At 51.5% G+C, this 22,384-nt stretch overlaps 1 protein-coding gene across 16 annotated transcripts in view; it reads left to right on the forward strand.

Moving 5' to 3' along the window:
• The first annotated feature begins 1,009 nt into the window (after positions 1 to 1,009).
• EPS15L1 (epidermal growth factor receptor pathway substrate 15 like 1) overlaps positions 1,010 to 22,384 on the forward strand; it is a 119,788-nt gene continuing 98,413 nt past the window's right edge. For 14 of the 16 annotated variants that reach the window (XR_747795.2, XR_004058779.1, XM_030935898.1 and 11 more), the window contains exon 1: positions 1,010 to 1,086. Coding sequence is in view for 12 of the 16 variants with exons in the window: in XM_030935898.1 (XP_030791758.1) it covers positions 1,054 to 1,086 (33 nt within the window). In the remaining 4 variants the exon portion in view is untranslated. The remainder of the gene's footprint in view (positions 1,087 to 22,384) is intronic. The other 2 variants (XM_010361490.2, XM_010361493.2) reach the window with 1 other exon arrangement.

Consider the following 22,384-nt stretch of genomic DNA (forward strand, 5'->3'; position numbering starts at 1 on the left):
TCTCAAAAATAAAATAAAAATATAAATACAAAACTTAGCCGGGCATGGTGGTGCATGCCTGTAATACCCGCTACTCAGGAGGCTGAGGTATGAGAATCACTTGAACCTGAGAGGCGAGGTTGCAGTGAGCCGAGATCGTGCCACTGCACTCCAGCCTGGTTGACAGAGTGAGACAAAATAAAGTAAAATAAAAAAAAGTCCTCTAGAGTAGGGCTTTTCCTCTAATAACCATACTCGAGCAAGCATCAGGTGCCGGCTGCTCTGTGCCGGGCAGTGAGAGACATAGATGTGTAACAATAACAAACACGTATTACCATTCTCTCTTTTCAGAAGAGGGGCCTAGGGGCCCAGAGAGGCGAATTCAACTACTTGCCAGGACACACAGAGCAGCAGGGGAATCATGCCTGGCACCTGGCACTGTGGGTGCTGCAGCGGCACAGAGAGGTGAAGTCGTGTGCCTGAGCTTAGTCAAAATCCTAACGGGCAGACCCAGATTATAAAACACACACACACAGCTATCCTAGGAACAGGACGCCTTGCGGGGCAGGGTGAGGGGGGCAGGGTGCGGGTCCCCCAGATTAGAACACACACACTGCGATCCTAGGAACAGGGCGCCTTGCGGGGCAGGGTGACGGTCCCGACGCTCCGCGGGGTGGGCGACCGTCTCTCCAGGCGCACTGGCAGGGGGACGGCATCCCTAACAGAGAACCAGGCCTCGGCATGGGCTGGAGGGATGACAGAGCGGGCCGGCGGTACGAGAGTCCGAAAGACGTTGGAAGCAGGGTCAGGGACAGGGGGGAAGAGAGCACCGCACGCAGACGCCTCGGGCCCCGCCTATCAAGTTGCGGGCGTGCGGCCCCGCCCCTTCCCCCTGCCGGCCTGACTGCGCGTGCGTGGCCGTGCCTACGGTCCCGCCCTCTCCCGAGACAGGCTGCGTGCGCACCGCCCTCCCGCCGTCCCAGTGCGCACGCGCGGCAGCGGCCCCGCCCCCCTCCCCCCCCCCCCCCCTTTCCCCCGGTTCCCCCGGCGCTCGGAGCCCGAGTCCGCGGGAAGATGGCGGCGCCACTCATCCCCCTCTCCCAGCAGGTACGGGCCGGACGGGCCTGGGGGCGGCGCCGGGGTGCGGGGCGCGAGGCGAGCGGCGCGGCGAGGCTGAGGCGCGGGGAGACTCAGACGGGCGGCGGCGGGGGCGGCTCGTGCTTGAAGGGTTTGCGGCGGGCGGGTGGGCAGGCGGCCCTGAAGGTGACAGGCCGGGGCCCGCGGCCTCCAGTGCCCAAGCGACCCTCGCGGGCACCGGCGAGGCCAGGAGGTGCGCGGCGCGTGTCCTCTTCGCCCAGGGCCCGGACCCTGCCGCCAGCCGAAGCTCCCAGGCCGTGGACCTGCGCGGGGCTGGGCTGCATCCCGTAGAGGTGGGCGAGGGGGACGAGCGTTTCTGTCGGCGCGGTGGCCCGGCGAGTCTTTGTCTCCCGCGGGTGCCGGCGCCCAGGCGGGCAGGGTCCCTGCTGGGTGCAGGGCAGAGCCTCGCCGGAGCCCGGACCCGTCAGCAACAGCGAGATCTCAGACTGATCCCTGCCTCCCTTGGGAGCTGCTTCCGCCACCCCTGCACCCTGCACCGGGCGCAGATCGCACGTCTTTGGGCACCTCTCTGTGTCCTCAAATTCGCCTGATGTGCTTAAGAAGGGGCAGTATCGGTAGCGCGACACAGACGTGCGAAAAAGAGTCCTGCGTAGGCAACTCTGCTATTTGGGAGGGACTTTCATTCATTCATTTTCTATCCATCCCTCATATGTGCGTTGGGTCAGGTGCTGGGAGCGCTGCATTCATCCAGACAGACAAGGTCGCTGCTCTCCTGGAGGTGACACTCGTGGGAACTAGAAACTGCCTGTGTTCTGCTAATCACAGCTGCCTTTATTTTCTGAATACCTGTGTTGTGCAAAGCACCGTATAAGCATTTTGCTAGAATGATCTAGCACAGCATAGTGATTAAGAGTGAGGACACAGGGTTAGATCATGTGTTCAAATCTTGGCTCCAGCCCCGATTTCTCTGTGCCTTTGGTTGAAGCTCTTAGCCTTTCCACCCATCAGTTGCTTCCTTTGGAAAATGGAGATATAAAAACATGTTGGGATTATGTGAAAATTAAGCATGTGAAAAAGCACTTAGAACAGTGCCTATGCCAGATTTGGACCTTTGGGAGTAGAGACCACAGCAAGTAAGAATTCCAGACCCAAAGAGAGCTGATAGGCCGGTTACATGCTTGCATGACTGGTTAGCTGATCCAAGGAGAGAGAAGTGCACAGCTAGCCAGTTTGCAACACTGTCACTAAATTAACAGTGCTAAAACCCAGTGATTATTAATTAGCAAGTTCTTGCTACTGACATGAAAGTGCTCTGTAAACTGTTAAGTGTCCTACAGATAGTAGTTATTAATAGCTAAGTGCTACAGTTTAGAGTATGTAGTGGGGAGGTGGGGGGTGGGGGGCGGGAGGGCAGGGACAGCAGGAGTCGGGGAAAATCACCTAAGATCATTTCATGAGAAATCTCTAAGCACTACCAGTTTGGGAGGCATGGATCTTTCTAAAACTTCCTGTCCAAATTTTCCTGTCCAAATTTTTTTTTTTTGAGGTGGAGTATTGCTCTGTCACCCAGGGTGAAGTGCAGTGGTGTGATCTCAGCCCACTGCAACCTCCGCCTCCCAAGTTCAAGTGATTCTCCTGCCTCAGCCTCCTGATAGCTGGGACTGCAGGCACACCCGGCTAATTTTTGTATTTTTTTAGTGGAGACGGGGTTTCACCATGTTAGCCAGGCTGGTCTCAAATTCCTGACCTCAAGTGATCCACCCGCCTTGGCCTCCCAAAATGGCGTGAGCCATTACCCCCGGCCAGGTCACTGACTCCTAAGCCTCTTCCTGTTCCTTTCCCTATACATTTGTTGAATGAAGGCTTGGCCTGGTTTTCTTCCTTTGGAAATGTCAGCATTTCTCTACACCTGCTCTCGAGTGAAGATCTACACCATGGGTTACCGTTGACCCAGATGTGAGGCATGGCCCTCCCAGGCCCTTACTGTCTAGCTCAGGAGATCACTTGGGTTCACAGATAATTCCGGGGGAACCAAGGGTATGATTCCAAAATTTTTGATTGGGGGCAACAGGGAAGCACCCTGCAGCAGGCGGCTGTGATCTGGTTGGATTTTGGTGACAGAGCACACTTGGCAAGCAGAAGGCCAGGTGAAGGTGAGCAAAGTGGATAACCCAGTGGGCTAGCCTAGGGGAGGAGGGGTGTGTTTTCTCCACCCCCACTCCCGTCTGCACTTTTCCCATCAGCGTCTTTTTCAGCCTGCTCTGTACTCCCCGACATCATCTCAGAATCCCCTTCCTTATATACTCTTTTCTGACCCTGAATATCAATATGAATTAGAAAGGTCTGCACTGCTGCCTCTTTAGTAGTGATTTTTTTTTCCCATCAACATCTCAGTTTTTTGTGTTTCTCCCTGTCCCCCTGCTCAGCTCTCTTCTCCTTTCCAAAAAGACTTCCATGGAAATGCGTCCAGATTTTCTCCCTCCTTATACTCCCCGAGGTTACCAGCGGCCCCTCCGTCCTTAAACCTGGTGCCCTGTGGCTGCAGCCGATCCTCTTCAAACCCTGTAACACTGGAGCCCATGGGACTTTACTCTTCATCCTCTCTCCTTTCGGTCTCTCCCTCTTGTCCCCTAATTTCAGCCTCCCCACCTGCATCTTATCTCTCTGTGTTCTCCCTCCCCTGAAACTTCTGTGCAGAGGACTCCAAACCTGCCTTCTGGAGTCCAGAAGGTGTCTCTCTCCTGCACCCCTGCCAGCCTGCTGGACTATGGAATAGGCCACTTTTTTGCCATGCCCAAAGTGGGCTGGGCCATCCTACTTCCTACTTGCCCTCTCCCTCCCACTTCATCCCCTGCCACTGTGGGAGTCATCTTCTTTTTGTTTTTTGAGACAGGGTCTCGCTCTGTCCCCCAGGCTGGAAAGCAGTAGTAGGATCATAGCTCACTGCAACCTCAAACTCTGGGCTCAAGCAATTCTCCCACCTTGGCCTCCCAAGTAGCTGGTACTACAGGAGCGCACCAGTCATACCCAGCTAATTAAAAAAAATTTTTTTGTAGACATGAAGTCTTGCTATGTTGCTTAGGCAGGTCTTAAACTCCTAGCCTCAAGCAGTCCTATCTCGGCCTCCCAATGTTTTGGAATTACAGGCATCAGCCACAGCATCTGACTGGGATTCATCTTCTAAAACATACTCCCCTGTTCCAAAAACCTTTCACAGCTCCCATTCCCCTTCCTCCAAAAGAAGTCAGTTTACAGCTGGGCGCTGTGGCTCACGCCTATTATCTCAGCACCTTGGGAGGCTGAGGCGGACGGATCACTTGAGGTCAGGAGTTCGAGACCAGCCTAGCGACACTCTGTGTGTACCAAAAATACAAAAGTTAGTCAGGCATAGTGGCACACACCTATAGTCCCAGCTGCTTGGGAGGCTGAGGCACGAGAATCGCTTGAAACCAGGAGGTGGAGGTTGCAGTGAGCTGAGACCGCGCCACTGCACCCCAGCCTGGGAGACAGGGTGAGACTCTGTCTCAAAAAAAGTCAGCTTTGATGAGCTTAGTAAGCCCTGAATCGACTCCACCTAACCTTGCTGGGTCCCTTTCCTGCACTTCTGGCCCTTGGCGACACCTTCTAGCCTCGGCATCCTTAGCTGTGTTGCTCCAGTTGCTAGAACATCACTGTGAGCTCCTGCCGCATGCTGCCTGCCCTGAAGGACGGTCTTTGAGGCCTCCCCCGTGTTGTCCCCCCTTAGCCCCACCGGAATGAGAGTTCTCTCCCTTGTACCTTCTGTCAGTCCCTTTTGTGGCCGCTGTCCCTAGGAAGTGCATGGTACTGGGCTCAGTGATGAGGAGAGACTGCCCTGGGCCCAAAGAGTTAAACCTTCCTCCTTTCCCCCTTGTCATGCGTTCTTCATCCAGGAGCTTTTGCTGTATTTTGGTAGGTGCCACCATTCTAGGATGTTTTTATTCCCCTTTTACAAAGTGAGGAAACCAAGACCCACAGAAATAAAGTAACTTGCTGAAGTCTCATAGTTGGTGGGCCCAGAGCTGAGGTCTCATCCATGTCCTCCTGCTGCAGAGCCCTGCTGTTCCAGATGGCCTGCTGGGCACCCTCCCAGAGCAGCACCCGGCCAGTGTGTCTGAAATGAATGCTGAGTGGCTTGGACACTTACTTTTCCTCTTGTCCCTTGCTTTTTTTCTTCCTCTGAAATAATCGCTAGTCTCTCTTACTAGAATGCTAATGGCGATGCAGTCTAAATTGATGAGAACCAAGTTTTAGAGTAAAATCCACTTCTGAAAGATCCAGAATTCCCTGTCTCTTATTGACCTGAACTTGCCTGTTTTTTTTTTTAGTTGGTGTTGATTTTTTTTTTTTTCTTTACTAAATAGATTCTCACTGGGCAAGACCCCTCCACCCCCATTCTGAACTTTAAAAAACTTTCCGGGCCAGCCGCAGTGGCTGACGTCTGTAATCCTAGCACTTTGGGAGATCGAGGCAGGTGGATCACCTGAGGTCAGGAGTTCAAGACCAGCCTGGCCAACATGGTGAAACCCTGTCTCTACTAAAAAACCAAAAAATTAGCCAAGCATGGTGGCGGACACCTGTAATCCCGGCTACTCGGGAGGCTGAGGCAGGAGAATCACTTGAACCCAGGAGGCGGAGATTGCAGCAAGCCAGTATCGCGCCCCTGCACACTCCAACCTGGGCAACAAAGCGAGACTCCATCTCAAAAGAAAAGAAAAGAAAAGAAAAACAGGCACCATTAGGTGCAGTGGTGCCTGCTTTTCAATGTTTGGGTCCTTAGATGTTTGGATTCCCAGATATTCCTTCGCTGCCCTCAGTCCTGCAAATACTTTCTGTACCACAGTTTTCTCATCTGCAGACTGGGACTGTGGACTCGCTTGACCTGCTTTGTCACAGTAGAGTGTCAGCACCCTGCCGTGTGATGCATGAGCTCTCAGTGCCTTCCCTTTTTTTCTGAGACGGAGTTTCACTCTTGTCACCCAGGCTGGAGTGCAATGGCGCTGTCTTGGCTCACTGCAACCTCCGCCTCCCGGATTCAAGTGATTCTCCTGTCTCAGCCTCCTGAGTAGCTGGGATTACAGGTACCCGCCACCATGCCCAGCTAATTTTTGTACTTTTAGTAGAAATGGAGTTTCACCAGCCCAGGCTGGTCTCGAACTCCTGACCTCAAGTGATCTGCCCGCCTCAGCCTCTCAGAGTGCTGGGATTACAGGTGTGAGCCACCACATCTGGCCCTCGTGCCTTCCTTTTGTAGATCACGCTGTTTGTTCAGTGAGTATTTATTCGGCATCTTCTTTTTGCCATGCACTTTCTGGGCAGTGGATGGAACAGTGAATCTGAAGGCAGCGCCGCCTCACGGGGCTGACATTGTGGAGAGGGGTCCAGATGTAAAGAAATGAGCCAATGTGTAGTGCATCTGGTGGGGATTGTTGCCGTGAGATGAGTAGAGCAAGGCAGGTTCTGATCTGATGTGGAGGTCAGGAAAGGTCTCACCACCAGGCTGGAAGGACTGAGTAAAGAAGACATCTTAGATTGCCTGGTTCATCCTCCCAGTCACTCTGGCCAGTGTTATCTTCAGTGTATAAAGAGGTAAAGTGGGCCGGGTGCGGTGGCTAACACCTATAATCACAGGACTTCGGGAGGCCAAGGCAGGTGGATCACTGGAGGTTGGGAGTTTGAGACCAGCCTGGCCAACATGGTAAAACCCCATCTCTACTAAAATACAAAAATTAGCCTGGCATGGTGGCGCGTGCCTGTAGTCCCAGCTACTCAGGAGGCTGAGGCAGGAGAATTGCTAGGACCCAGGAGGCGGAGGTTGCAGTGAGCCGAGATTGTGCCACTGCACTCTAGCCTGGGCCACAGAGCAAGGCCCTATCTCAAAAAAAAAAAAAAGAGGTAAAGTGAGGCCAGAGATTGTCATGTCCCTTGCCCAAGTTTGTACCCGGTGAGCTCGGGCTGACATGGCTTTTCTGACACAGGTCCAGGCCTCTTCATTGCACCATAGTTTCTTGTCTTGGAAAGTTTTTTTTTTGAGTTTGTGTGTTTTGTTTTTTTTTTAAACTCCCAAGCATTATCATAGCATGACATCTCCTAACCTCATTTGTTTTTATACCTAGTTATTAGATACTATGTAGTCTGAGTTTGTATCTTATTTCTTTTTTCTTTTCTTTTTTTTTTTTTTTGAGACGGAGTCTCGCTCTGTCACCCAAGCTGGAGTGCACTGGCCAGATCTCAGCTCACTGCAAGCTCTGTCTCCCGGGTTCACGCCATTCTCCTGCCTCAGCCTCCCGAGTAGCTGGGACTACAGGCGCCCGACACCTCGCCTGGCTAGTTTTTTGTATTTTTTTTTTTAGTAGAGACGGGGTTTCACCATGTTAGCCAGGATGGTCTCGATCTCCTGACCTTGTGGTCCGCCCGCCTCGGCCTCCCAAAGTGCTGGGATTACAGGCTTGAGCCACCGCGCCCGGCCTGTATTTTATTTCTTTAATCTCATCTCATTTAAAGGTAGAGAGAGAACTGGAAAGTCCTGCTTATTGTCTTTCTTTTTCCTTTAGAGACAGGATCTTGCTTTATTTCTCAGGCTGGAGTGCAGTGGTGCAATCAAAGCTCATTGCAGCCTCGACTCTTCGCCTCAAGTGATCCTCCTGCCTCAGCCTCCCAAGGAACTGAGACTACAGGCATACAACACCATGCCTGGCTAATTTTTAATTTTTTTGTAGAGACAGGATCTTACTATGTTGCCCGGTCTGGTTTCGAACTCTTGACCTCAAGTGATCCTTCTGCCTCTGCCTCCAAAGCGCTGAGATTCCAGGTGTGAGCCACTATTCCCAGCCAATTGTCTTTAGAAGATCCAAAGGTTTCCCTGACAGAGTGGTAATCAGTGCTCCTGGCCCATGCAGAATTGAGTTGTCCAGGCCCGGCCCACAGCAGAGCCTCAGGTGACAGGTGGTCCAAGCTGCAGGAGGGGCAGACGACTGGCTTCCATTTGGGTGTTGGACATGGTTGTATGGAGGAGAGGGCGTGTTTGGTGTAGGCCAAGCTTGTCCAACCCATGCCTGCATATGGCCCAGGATGGCTTTGAATGCAGCCCAACACAAATTTGTAAACTTTCTTAAAACATGAGGTTTTTTGGTGAATTTTTTTTTTTTTTTTTTTTTTTGAGCTCATCAGCTATCGTTAGTGTTAGTGTTAGTGCATTTTGTGTGTGGCCCAAGACAATTCTAGTGTGGCCCAGGGAAGCCAAAAGACTGGACACCTTTGGTCTAGGCCGTGGGGAATAGCCTTTTGCACAGAGGCAAAGAGGACTGAGCCGGAGCTGCGAGGCTGCAGGTCTAGGTCAAAGGGCCAGAACGTGCGGCTGGGACTTTGGGGTTTATGTCCTTCCTTTAATTTAGGCGACTCAGGGATGAAAGGAGGAAGGTCTTTTGGTAAATAAGACGTGAGAGTTTGTGTCTGGGCTACAAATTGGCCCAAGACAAAAGGGACTGACAGGATCTCTGCTTGCCCAGAGAGTGGCCAGTGGCTGATGGGGGCCGAGGAGCCGAGACCTGCCCACTGTCCTTCGCACTGGACTGGGCTTTACCGCTCGTCGGAGTGGTGGCCCTGAAGTTTGCTCCTGCATGGAGTGCAGACCATGAGCTCTTAAAGCTTCTTTGGGCTTTTCCCCTCATAGGAGTCCTAGCTCTTGATACTACAAACTGTCGGGTGAAAGTAAAGGTTACAGATGACCACAGGCATTTGTCTGGGATTTCCATCTGCACTGCCTGCGGTGTGGAATGTAGACCTGATAGCAGAATCTGTTTACTGACTTCGTGCAGGTCAGGCTAACATAAAGTCAGTTTTCCTCCTCTTGAGCACACCAGTAGAAACCGGGCTGGATCAGGAGGGGCTGGATCAGGCGCTGCTCCCGGCAGCTGACAGCATACCTGCTCCCTGTGCCTCCCAGGCCTGCAGTCCTCATTCCCTCTGCCCTGTGGCCCCCGGCCCCTCTTTCTGTCGGTCCCTCTTTCTGTCGTCTGTGCAGGCGAGACTTCATCTTGCCTCAGGGCCTTTGCATCTGCTGTTCTCTCTCTCTGGAATGCTCTTTGCAAACCCTTCATCCTCTGGTGTATCCCTACACCTCTTCATATCACCTGGGGCATCACTTCCTCAGGGAAGCCTTTCCTGACAAACTGGCCCAGCTTCTCTGTTACCACTGGTGGAGATGGACACCTTTTCCATGTAGCCGTTTATAATTTTCTCTTTGCGGGGTTGATTGATGGTCTGTCTTCTCCAACTACCTAGAGTAGGTCCACAAGGGCAGAGACTGCCTGTTTTATTCATCCTTGTTCACCAGGCTGCAACTGGCACTCAGGTGCTCAGTAATCATCTGTTGAAGGAAGAGTAGGATGGGCCACATTATGAGGGGCAGTAGGGAGCTATGGCAGGTTCTTGAGGAGTGACACCTTTAGACTGTCTGGCTGCTTACCCAGGGAGTGCTTGGAACTGGGTTCTAGCTTTGAGACAGTCTCTGTGATATGGGCATGAAGTGATCAAGAGAAACCTGGCCTGAGGTTGTTTTAGGAAGAATAGAAAGGGCTGGGGGTGGAAGGAGTATGTGGGGTAGCTATTTGGACAGGTGAGGGTCTAGGTGGGAGAGGAAGCAGGGGGAAGAAGCAGGCATAGGGTCTGCAGCCGTCAGATTGAGGCCACCTTCAGGGAGCCAGGATAGCAGCAGTGGGAGTGCCCGGTGGGCAGAGCCTGGTGGGCTGTGGCTGTATCAGTTGAGTCAAAACCCATCACTTTGCAGGAAACCCTCCAAGCCACATGAGACCCCACATTTAGGTACAGTCAAAAGGAAAGCCAGCTATGTCGGGCGCGGTGGCTCACGTCTGTAATCTCAGCACTTTGGGAGGCCGAGGTGGGTGGATCACCTGAGGTTAGGAGTTCGAGACCAGCCTGAGCAACATGGAGAAACCCCATCTCTACTAAAAATACAAAATTAGCCGGGCGTGGTGGCTCATGCCTGTAATCCCAGCTACTCGGGAGGCTGAGGCGGGAGAATCGCTTGAACCCGGGAGGCGGAGGTTGCAGTGAGCCGAGATCGCACCATTGCACTCCAGTCTGGGCGACAAGGGCAAAACTCTGTCTCAAAAAAAAAAAAAACAAAAAAAAAAAACCCAGCTCTGGCTGGGGCTAGGGCCCCGTGAGATTCTGTCTGCTTGCTGAGCTACTGTGTGCTGTCTTGGGACTAAGATAAATAAAACCGAGCCCCGCCCTGCAGGTCAGCTCAGCTGCAGCCAGGCACACAGAAAATTAGGACACAGTGTGACACACTCGTGGAAGTCAGGTGGCACCCACAGTGGTGGGATGAATCGCCTCCACTGGGCTGGGAATAAAGGACAGGAGGAAGAGGGCTCCTGTGCCTCCTTTTGTCTTTTCCCTCCTCTGTTCCAGCAGGCCTGGAGGAAGCAGCCGGACGCAGCCTTTCTGACTGGCCGCACACTGCGTGGACCAGTGTCCTGCCCCCACCCTCTGCACAGGCCCTCTCTCCCAGCACCATCTTCACAGATCCTGGCCCCTTCTGTGCCCACTCAGAGCCTCACTTCCCTTTTTCTTTGTTTTATTTTATTTTTTCTTGAGGTGGAGTCTCGCTTTGTCACCTAGGCTGCGGTGCAATGGCGTGATCTTGGCTCACTGTAGCCTCTGTCACCTGGGCTCAAGCGATTCTCCTGCCTCAGCCTCCCAAGTAGCTGGGATTACAGGCGCACACCACCAACCCTGGCTACTTTTTTTGTATTTTTAGTAGAGACAGGGTTTCACCATGTTGGCCAGGCTGGTCTCAAACTTCTGGCCTCAAGTGATCCACCCACCTTGGCCTCCCAAAGTGCTGCGATTACAGGCATGAGCCACCACGCCCTGCCCCCCACTTCTCTGATTCTGATAACCTGGTCTCCCAGAACAGGTGGCAACGGGACCCCAGTCCTGGTGGTACCCTGACTGCCCTCACCAGTGAGTGGGCCCGGACAGGCAGCTCTGGGACCTGGGGAGAGATCTGGGGCACAGGTCTGATACAGGAGTGAGGGAGTGTTGTGGGACCAACAGTGGTGCCATCGTCCCTGTGCTTGTTTCTAGATGAGGAAACTGAGAGGGAGAGGGGTAAAACAACCAGTCAGACCCCCATAGAGAACAGGCGTCTGGATCAGACCATGGGCTCCAAAGCCACCGTTTTGTCCTATGGATGCCACACCATGGGCTCCAGGAGGGTCGAGGAGCTCCGTCTGTCCTGCTCTCTGCTGGGTCTGTCCCCGGTCCCTGAAATCTGGGCTCCTGGCACATAGTGGGCCGGCGATAACCCTCTGTCGATTGGAGGCTGGGTATTTGGAACAGCAGCCAGAAGCGCAGTCTGTCTCTCTAGCTGCCTTTGAGGGTAGTTGACAGACGGGAACGTTTTGTTTCTCGGGTGAAGAAACAGGCACAGGGTCCAGAGCTGCCTGCTCAGGCCCACTGGCTGGTGATAGCAGTCAGGGCACGATTAGGACTGGCGCCCCGCTACATCCTCACCTGCACTCATCAGAGGGTGAGGAAAGGGCTTCTCTCTTGTGCAAGTGACATCAACAAGCATGCCTCTGTCATGACGCCAATCTGTAGAAAACTGGCCTTTCTTTCCTTCTTCCCTTCTTTCCCTTCTTTCCCTTCCTTCCCTCCCTCCCTCCCTCCCTCCCTCCCTTCCTCCCTCCCTCCCTCCCTCCCTCCCTCCCTTCCTTCCTCCCTTCCTCCCTCCCTTCCTTCCCTTTTCTTCCTTTTCTTCCTTTTTTGTGAGACAGGGTCTCACTCTGTGATCCAGGCTGGAGTGCAGTGGTGCGATCTCAGCTCACTGCAACCTTTGCCTCTCGGGTTCAAGTGATTTTCCAGCCTCAGCCTTCTGAGTGGCTGGGACCACAGGTGTGTGCCACCACACCCTGCTAATTTTTGTATTTTTTTGTAGAGACAGGGTTTCTCCATGTTGCCCAGGCCAGTTTCAAACTCCTGAGCTCAAAGTGATCTGCCTGCCTTGGCCTCCCAAAGTGGTGGGATTGTAGGTGTCAGCCAGTGTGCCACTATGCCTACCTGGCTTTTCTTTTTTTCTTTCTTTTTTTTTTTTTTTAAAGAGACGGAGTCTGCTTTGTTGCCCAGGCTGGAGTGCAGTGGTACGATCTCTGCTCACTGCAAGCTCCGCCTCTCGGGTTCACGCACCATTCTCCTGCCTCAGCCTCCCGAGTAGCTGGGACTACAGGCGCCTGCCACCACACCCGGCCAATTTAGTAGAGACAGGGTTTCACCATGTTAGCCAGGATGGTCTCGATCTCCCGACCTTGTGATCCACCCGCCTCGGCCTCCCAAAGTGCTGGGATTACAGGTGTGAGCTACCGCACCCAGCTCCAGCTGGCTTTTCTTAATCTGAAGAGGATGTGCTTTTCAATTTTATATTTTCCAGTGGAAGAGAAAACTATCTCATTTCAGACTCTGCCAAGGGGAAAGATGAAACACGAAAATACTTGATGATGACGCCCTCACACTGAGCGTGTTTAACCAGGACTGTATGTTTATGGGGATGGACTGTCCCCCTCAATTCCCCCCACACCCTACAAATGGCACTGTTTGTGGCTGGGGAGCCCCAGACATGATTGGCCTAGGCGCATGTTCTTGCAAACGTTCTTCCCTTTGAGTTTTTTCTTTGCTAAGAACTAGAACGCTCTGTGCCCACAGCACCACCTGTGCTGGCTTTGGAGACTTTCTCTGTGGGTCGAGGTTTCTGGGGTGGAGGAGCGGGCTCCACAGTTGCTGATGGGCCAGGCGAAGTTGTCCATCACCAGCGTGCAAATTGTTGCTGTTATTTTGCTTGCTCACACCAGGCCATGGAGTTGGCATTTTCTTTCAGGCCAGCCTCTGAGTTAGCATTCACAGTCAGTTGACTTTACTGATTTAATTTGTTGTTGACTCTTAGCCACTAGAAAATGTCCTTTAATTCACATTTAAAATGTCCTTTAATTCACGATAAGTGGGTTTTTACAGGTGTGTACTTACCTGCTGTGTGTAAAATTGTATGTTTTTTTAAGAAAATGACAACTGAGACTAAGAGAATTGTTGAAACATTGTTCTTTTTTTATTTTTAGAGACAGGGTCTCACTTCGTCACCCAGGCTGGAGTGCAGTGGTGGTGTCACAGCTCACTGCAGCCTCAGACTCCTGGGTTCATCTTCCTGTCTCAGCCTCCTTAGTTGCTGGGACTACAGGTACTACTCGGCACACCACCACGCAAACATTTTTAATTTTTGTAGAGCTACGGTCTCACTATGTTGTCCAGGCTGGTCTTGAATTCCTGACCTTAAGGGATCCTTTTGCCTTAATCTCCATAGTGTTAGGGTTACAGGCCTGAGCCACTGTTCCTGAAATGAAATATTGTTCTATCCTAGATGTTGGGAGCTGCTTAGTTGATGAGTTGAGAGAGAAAATGGCTACCACATGTACTATAGTGTAGCCCACATTTATTGAAATACTTTATTGCTCGGGAAAGATCAATTGGCAGGGCAGGCTCTGAGGACTGTGATTTTACACCTGCAACTCACATGCTGAGTCACAGCCTTGCCTGACCTGCTCCCCACCCACCACCATTCTTTGTAAATACAGCCTGCTCCCCTGTCTCAGGAATAATAATACAATAATACAATAGTAACCACAATAAGGGATGTAATAATGGCTTCCCGTTGCAGAGCGTATTTCACCTGCATATTCTCATTTGGGACTTTCCAGCATCCTCAGGCCAGGTGCTGTCTATTCTCATTTTACAGATGGGGACACTGAGGCCCAGGGTGGCTTGGTGGCTTGTTCTCACTGCTGCTGAGCCACGGAGCTGTCTGTCCAGTCCCCACTGCTGACTGCACCTCCCTGCACTCAGCCTACCACCTGCCTCCCTCAATACTTTAATTTCACCCACGCCCTCAACAGACATTTACTAAAGGCCTGCTTCCAGGAGGGCACAGCGTGACCCCTCCACCCTCCAGGCATTAGGAATGTAGTGAGAGGGGCTAGTCATTATAGCAGCTTTTCTATCAAATTGACTTCAGGAAGTGTCCCTTGTCGAAGCTTGGAGCTATGGGAGTGTGGAGGCAGGAGAGACTTGTTTCAGTTGGGGGAACCTAGGGGTGTCTTAGAGCAGTGCGTTGGCCTGCAGCAGGCAGAGGCCCTAGGCATAGGGAACACAGTCACGCACAGCATAATCACAATGGACTGCATATGTGACAGCGCTCCCGTAAGATTATACTGCTGTGTTTTTCCCGTGCCTTTTCTGTGTTTAGATATATTAGATATGCAGCTACTTGGCATTGTGTTACAGTTGCCTGCAGTTTTTAGTTCCGGGCCACGCTGCCCAGGTTTGTAGCCTGGGAGTACTTCCATTGTCAGGAACACCCCGACAGGAGGCCAGACCCATCCCGACCGAGTCCCGGGCAGTGTGCTCAGTTAGGGGATAGTAGATGGCAGAGACATTGGAGCCCAGGAGTGGCCGATGCAGGAAAGGAATGTTGGGAAGGCCTGGGGTACACTTCGGAAAGTTGGGAGACTCTGGGAAGTGGGCCCTCGTGGGAGGTGGTGGGTGCTCCTGCTGTGCAGGACACGCTGCTGAGTCATCAAAGCCCCTCTTGGTGCCCCCCCTTCCCCCCAGTCTCAGGTGACCGCTCTCCCATGTCTCTCCAGGGAGACCATGCATGGGTCAGAGGAAGGAAACAGATGGAACAGAATGGGTCTGTTCTCTGAGATGCCCGGGAGGGGTGATGTCCAGGGGACACAGGTCAGCAGCTGGGAGGGCTGCTCGGAGGTTTCATCTGCTTTTGCTCTTAAGCAGCATTTTCAGGAGGGAGGGCTGGAATCTGCTCCCCTCCTGCCTGGGCACCGTTCCTCTTCCATCCCTCCTGCCTTCTGCATGGCTGGACAAGACCCTTGAGCCCTTCCCTACACGCCCCTCTGTTGCTCCAGGACCCAGCTCCCCTGATGTTTCCTGTGGTGGAGCCTCCTCCTTCCCTTCCCGTGGCAGGCCTGTCTCCGGCACTGCTTTGGCACGGGTGCTCCGCAGCTTTGCTTGACCAAGTCTCCCTGGACAGGCTCAGCCATGGAGGGGGTGCCTCCCAGGTCTCCTGATGCCCTGGGTGTATGTCTGCTGCTGGCTGCGGAGTGGCCCTCCATCCTGTCTCTTCCATATAGCTCTTGGCAGCCGTCTGTATGCTTTGTCGCGGCTCCATGAGGCTGGGGTTGGGGAGGGTCCCATTGTTCACCTCCACACCTGCACCAAGACATCTGGAATGGCAATTAGAGTTCTACCTCAGTGCCCCTGGGGACATCCCAAGGAAACATGTTCCTTTTTAGGGAACTGGCATGTCCCCTTTCTTGGGGTGCCGCTGTAGTGAGTCGCTATAGTCCCCAGGCCTCCTGCTGCTGGAGGGCAATGGCAGTCTCTCTCTGATCGCTTCCTTCCAGCCCTGCTCCTGGTCCCCACCTCCTTGCAGTGGATTCCTACCGTACTGTTTACCATCTCATGTGCATATATACACCCAGCTTGCTGGCCTGCAGGCACCCCTTCCCCAGGCTCTGCTTGCCCTGGGGATGACACCACATCTTCTCAGCACAGCGTGCACAGACCCTGGATCTCATGTGCGTGTCCTTCCACCTGGCTGGGGCCATGCTGAATCACGCACAGCCCGCCTGACTCCTCTGTCCCAAGGCACACCTGGCCCCAGGCCCTGAGTTCCCCTCACTGTGCCTACTGCTGCAGTCATGTCATACGGTGCCCTGTGCCGTAGTCCTGGGCTGACTTTGTCCCGCCTGCCCTTCCTGAAGCTAAGGACTCTGTGAATTTTTTTTTTTTTTTTTTGAGATGGAGTTTCACTCTTGTCACCCAGGCTGGAGAGCAATGGCACGATCTTGGCTCACTGCAACCTCCGCCTCCTGGGTTCAAGCGGTTTTCCCGCCTCAACCTCCCAAGTAGCTGGGATTATGGGTACCAGCTGTCACGCCCAGCTAATTTTTATATGTTTAGTAGAGACAGAGTTTCACTATGTTGGCCATGCTGGTCTCGAACTCCTGACCTCAGGTGATCCACTTGCCTTGGCCTCCCAAAGTGCTGGGATTATAGGCGTGAGCCACTGTGCCTGGCCTGAAGCCCAGGACTCTGTCCTACATACTTTTGTATCCCCAGTGCTGCCTCTTAGCACAAATTCAGCATGTGTTGATTGAGTGAGCAGACGAATAAATCTCCAGGTCCAAAGAAGGGGGAGCTGGGGAATCCAAGGGTGGACCCTTTTTCAGGAGGGCTTTTTTTTTGAGACAGGGTTTTGCTCTTGTTGCCCAGGCTGGAGTGCAATGGCACAACCTCGGCTCACCGCAACCTCTGCCTCCCGGGTTCAAGTGATTCTCCTGCCTCAGCCTCCTGAGTAGCTGGGATTACAGGCATGCACGCCACGCCCAGCTAATTTTGTATTTTTAGTAGAGATGGGGTTTCTCCATGTTGGTCAGACTGGTCTTGAATTCCTGACCTCAGGTGATCCACCCGCCTCAGCCTTCCACAGTGCTGGAATTATAGGCGTGAGCCACCGTGCCCGGCTTTCAGGAGGTTTTATGTGAAGGGTAGGGGAGGTCAGTAGCTGGAGGTGGAGGGATGTTTCTGGGGAGAGGGTACATATTTACCTGGAGCCAGTGGAAGGAGGGTGATGAGGAAACCAGGAATCACAACAGCCGGCGATTGACAAGTCCCTGTGTGTGGGAGTGCTCACCCTCATCTCCAGATGCAGAAGCTGAGGCACAGAGAGGCTGCTCACCCCAACCCAGGGTTGCACAGCATTCCAGCAGCGGGACAGGACTCAAATTCACATTTGTCTGACAGCACTGTTGACCTTCACATGAGACAGCTTCTCTTAGTGAAGGAAGATGGGAGGACACAGGCCGTAAGTGTAGATGGAGCCGGGCAGTCTCTCCTAAAGACTTTTGGGGCTCGGTGTAGTCCTGCATCCTCCACAGGGCAGTTCATCGAGGCAGGAAGCCTGCTGCAGGCGATGTTTTTTCTCCAGGAATTCCGTTTCTGGAATGGTGAGTTCGGTGGCTAATGCCTGTAATCCCAGCACTTTGGGAGGCCAAGGCAGGAGGATTGCTTGAGGCCAGGAGTTCAAGACCAGCCTAGCAAAATAATGAGACCCCCATCTTTACAGAAAAATGAAAAAAAAATTAGCCACACATGGTGGTGCATGGCTATGGTCCCAACTACTCAGGAGGCTGAGGAAGGAGATCACTTAAGCCCAGGAGCTTAAGGCTATAGTGAGCTATGATCGTGCCACTGCACTCCAGCCTGGACAACAGAGCTCTCTCTCTCTTTTTTTTTTGAGACAGAGTTTTGCTCTTGTTGCCCAGGCTGGAGTGCAATGGTGCGATCCTGGCTCACTGCAGCCTCTGCCTCCCTAGTTCAAGCGATTCTCCTGCCTCAGCCTCCCAAGTAGCTGGGATTACAGGTATGTGCCACCACACCTGGCTAATTTTGTGTTTTTAGTAGAGACAGGGTTTTACCATGTTGGCCAGGCTGGTCTCAAACTGCTCATCTCAGGTGATCCACCCACCTCAGCCTCCGAAAGTGCTGTCTCTTTAAAAACAAAACAAAACAAAAAACTTTCAAACCTTGATTCTGTGTTCTGATGCCCTTCCTGGTCCATGTCATTCACCTTGCTGCTTTGCTGCGTGTCTAAACACTCAAGGGCAGTTTTCTTGCTTGTTGGTTCCTCTCCAGAGCAGCGACTGCAAACCTTACCCCTGTGCCATGCCCCACTGCAGGCCCTGAGTTCTGTCTGGTTTGGATGGAGGCCTTGAGCCCTGAGCATGTTCGTCTTCTACTGGTCTCACAAGGCACTCATTTGGGTCCCCGGGGAGAATCCATGAAAATTCCTTCAGATCCTGCTTTTCCTTGTACATCTTTCTATTTCTGTCTAATTTACAAAAGCAGCTCATGATGACATAGAACACCAGGGAACATAGGAAGCCACGAGGAAGCAAACTAACTGGCCCATAGAAATCCTGGTAAGTGTGGCCCTGTCCCTCCAGGTTCCAATAGCGGGGCGATAGGACACCGTGTGCTTGTAAGCCAGGTCACACTGTACCTGCTAGATTGCACCCTTCTCACTTAGCAAGCTGATGAAGATTGGACCCCATTTGTAAACATTCTGCTGTTTTGACTGCTGTAAGATATTTATTCTGTCCCATGGAGACTCAGCAATTTATTAGCAGCTTAACCAGTCCTCTGCTGTTTCCAGTGCCTCGCAGTCTACATCTGTGCCCTCAAGAGGGGAAAACAGAGAACCCTCTTGCTCTCTCCCCGCTCCTGTATCACTTCTCAGTCTCCCAGTAGCAGATCTTGTAGCTGTGGTAGGGCACACTTGTGTGTGTTTTAAAGGAATGCCAGTTTGTATTGTTTGACAGAAGCACGATCCTGTCTGTGACCAAGCTCTCCTCATTTGTCACACTTAAAACCTTATGCAGCTTGTGCCATTAGGTTCCTTGACAAGGCAGAAGCACATCAAATGGTAGCCTTTAAACACATTAAAAGTCAATGGCTGGGCCTGCTAACGCCTATAATCCCAGCACCGTGGGAGGCCCAGGTGGGAGGATCTTTTGAGCCCAGGAATTAGAGACTGGCCTGGGCAACAAAGCGAGACCCGTCTCTACAAAAAAATAAAAAATAGAAATTAGCTGGGTGTGGTGGCATGCACTTACAGACCCAGCTACTTGGAAGGCTGAGGAAGGAGGATCCCTTGAGCCCAGGAGGTTGAGGCTGCAGTGAGCTACGATGGCACCACTGTACTCTAGCCTGGGTGACAAAGCAAGTCTCTGTCTCTATGAAAAATAAAATAAAATAAAATAAATGTAGAGGGAAGGGTTTAATGAATTCCCAGGTACCCACTGCCCATTTACAACAGTTATCAATATTTTGCAGATTTCTTTGTACCACCCTTTAGTTCCCAGGTTTTTTTTTTTTTTTTTTTCCAGATGACATTTTGCTATGTTGTGCAGGCCAGAGTGCAGTAGCCATTCACGGACCCAGTGATCATAGCTCACTGTAGCCTCGAATTCCTGGCCTCAGGCAATCCTCCTGCCTCAGCTTCTCGAGTAGCTGGGAACTACAGGCACGTGCCACTATGCCTGGCTCCTGTTTTTTTTTTTTTTTTTTGAGACGGAGTTTCACTCCTGTTGCCCAGGCTGGAGTGCAGTAGCATAATCTCGGCTCACTGTAACCTCCGCCTCCTGGGTTCAAGTGATTCTCCTGCCTCAGCCTCTCGAGTAGCTGGGATTACAGGTGCCTGCCACCACATCCAGTTAATTTTTATATTTTTAGTAGAGATGGGGTTTCATCATGTTGGCCAGGCTGGTCTTGAACTCCCAACCTCAGATAACTGCCCACTTTGGCCTCCCAAAGTGCTAGGATTACAGGTGTGAGCCATTGCACCTGGCCCGTTTTTTTTTAATCTTAGAAATTGTATTTCAACATGAATCTCTAACAGTTAAGATCATTTTCCTTTATATAACAACATGCCTTATCACACCTTACACAACTAATGATAATGTCTTTGGTATTATCGGATACCAAGACCGTATTCACATTTCCCTGATTGTCTGCAAATGTCACCTTGCATTTGGTCATTAGGTCTTGTAAGTCTCTAAAGAAAAAATAAAACTTCTAATTTCGAGATTATTGTAGACTCACAGACTCACACACAGTTGTAAGAGAGTCTGGGCGGGCACGGTGGTTCATGCCTGTAATCCCAGCACTTTGGGAGACTGGGCAGATCACTTGAAATCAGGAGTTTAAGACCAGCCTGGCCAACATGGTAAAACCCCGTCTCTACAAAAATATAAAAATTAGCTGGGCATGATGGCGGGTGCCTGTAATCCCAGCTGCTCAGGAGGCTGAGGCAGGAGAATCGCTTGAACCCAGGAGGCGAAGGTTTTAGTGAGCTGAGATCGCACCACTGCACTCCAGCCTGGGCGACAGAGCAAGACTCCGTCTAAAAAAAAAAAAAAAGAGACTGGACCATTTATCCAGTTTCCTCTGAAGTAACATTTGCATAATGGTGGTAGAGTATTACATCTGGGATACTGATGATGATGGCTCTGTTCAGGATCTGAAGGAAGAGTCCTGGATTCTCTCTGGGGACCCAAATGACCACCTTGTAAGACCAGCAGAAGTTGGACATGCCCTGGCTGGGCCTGGTGGCTCATGCCTGTAATCCCAGCACTTTGGGAGGCCGAGGCAGGTGGATCACCTGAGGTCAGGAGTGTGAGACTAGCCTGGCCAACATGGTGAAACCCTGTCTCTACTAAAAATACAAAAAATTAGCCAGGTATGTTGGTGTGTGCCTGTAATCCCAGCTACTTAGGAGGCTGAGGCAGGAGACTCACTTGAACCTGGGAGGTGGAGGTTGCAGTGAGCTGAGATCGCACCATTGCACTCCAGCCTGGGCAACAAAGCGAGACTCTGTCTCAAAAAAAAAAAAAAAAAAGGGAAGAAGATGGACATGTCTGGGGCTCAAGGACTCTGTCCCACCCAGACAGAATTCAGGGCCTGCAGTGGGGCATGGTACACGGGTAAGGCCTGCACTCCCTGCCCTGGAGAGGAACCAAGAAGCAATAGAACCACCTTTGAGAGTTTAGACATGCAGCAAAGCAGCAAGGTGAATGACATGGACCGGGGAGGGCGTCAGAGCACAGAATCAAGGTTTGAAAGCTTTTTTTTTCTCTTTTTTAAGAGACAGGTCTGTTGCCCAGGCTGGAGTGCAGTAGCACAATCATAGCTCACTGCAGCCTTGAACTCCTGGGCTCAGGCGATCCTCCTGCCTCAGCCTCCTGAGTAGCTGGAACAACAGGCATGTGCCACCATGCGTGATTATTTTTATTTTTTTTTTCATTTTTTGTAGAGATAGGGTCTTGTTGATAGCCAGATACAGAACACTGTACCTCATGTTGCCCTTTGATAGCCACACCCACTTCCCTCCCAGCCCATCTCTTCCTTATCCCCAGCAACCACCACTCTGTTCATTTCTACAATTTTATATTTTAATGATGTTATCTAGTGGAATTATTCAGTATGTAACTTTTGAGGGTTGGAATTGTCATTCAGCATAATTCTCTGGAAATTAATCCAGATTATTGCATGTGTGTCAGCCGTTCATTCCTTTTCATTGCTGAGTAGTAGTCCATGGTGTGCTTGGACCACAGTTTGCTGAACCACTCACTTATTGGAGGACATCCAGGGTGTTACCAGTTTGGAGCAGTGACATATAAAGCTGTGGCCAAGACTGCATACAGGATGTAGTGTGAACATCACTCTTCGTTTCTCTCGGGTAAATGCCCAGGACAGTTTCTGGGTCATGTAGTTTCGTGTTTAGTTTAGTTTTTTGTTGCTGTTGTTTTTTTAAGAAACTGCCAATCTGTTTCCAGAGTTGCTGTACCTTTTTACCTTCCCATCAGCAGTGTATGCGTAGCCCAGTGTCTCTGCGTCCTCACCAGCATTTGATGTTGTCACTATTTGTTATTTTAGCCACTCTGATAGGCGTGCAGTGGCATCTTACTGTGGTTTTAATTTGCATTCTCCTATTGGCTAATGATGTTGAACATATTTTCATATGTTTATTTGCCATCTGCTATATTTCCTCTTTGGTGAAGTGTCTTTTTGCCTTCAGATCTTTTGCCCATGTTCTTTTCTTCTTCGTTTTTTTTTTTTTTTTAATTTTATTAGAAATCAGATCTTGTTATGTTGCCCAGGCTGGTCTTGAACTCCTGGGCTCAAGCAATCCTCCTGCTTCAGTCTCCTGAGTAGCTGGGACTACAGGTGTGTACCACCACACCTGGCTAGTTTTTTAATTTCATGTAGAGATGGGGTCTTACTATGTTGCCCAGGCTGGTCTTGAACTCCTGGGCTCAAGCAGTCCTCCCGCTTTGGCCTCCCGAAGTGCTGGGACTCCAGGCTTGCCCATGTTCTAATTTGATTGTTTCCTTTTTTGTGCTGTTGAATTTGAGAGCTCTCTAGTATATATTTTAGATAGTAGTCCTTTGTTGGATGTGTGCTTTGCAAACCTTTCTTTCTAGTCTGTAGCTTGCCTTTATCTGGGCTTTTTTTTTTTTTTTTTGAGATGGAGTCTTGCCCTTGCCCTGTCGCCCAGGCTAGAGTACAGTGGCACAATCTCAGCTCACTGCAGCCTCTGCCCCCTGGGTTCAAGCAATTCTCCTGGCTCAGCCTCCTGGGT

Source organism: Rhinopithecus roxellana, chromosome 8 (genome assembly GCF_007565055.1).
Source record: "Rhinopithecus roxellana isolate Shanxi Qingling chromosome 8, ASM756505v1, whole genome shotgun sequence".
Lineage (NCBI taxonomy): Eukaryota > Metazoa > Chordata > Mammalia > Primates > Cercopithecidae > Rhinopithecus > Rhinopithecus roxellana.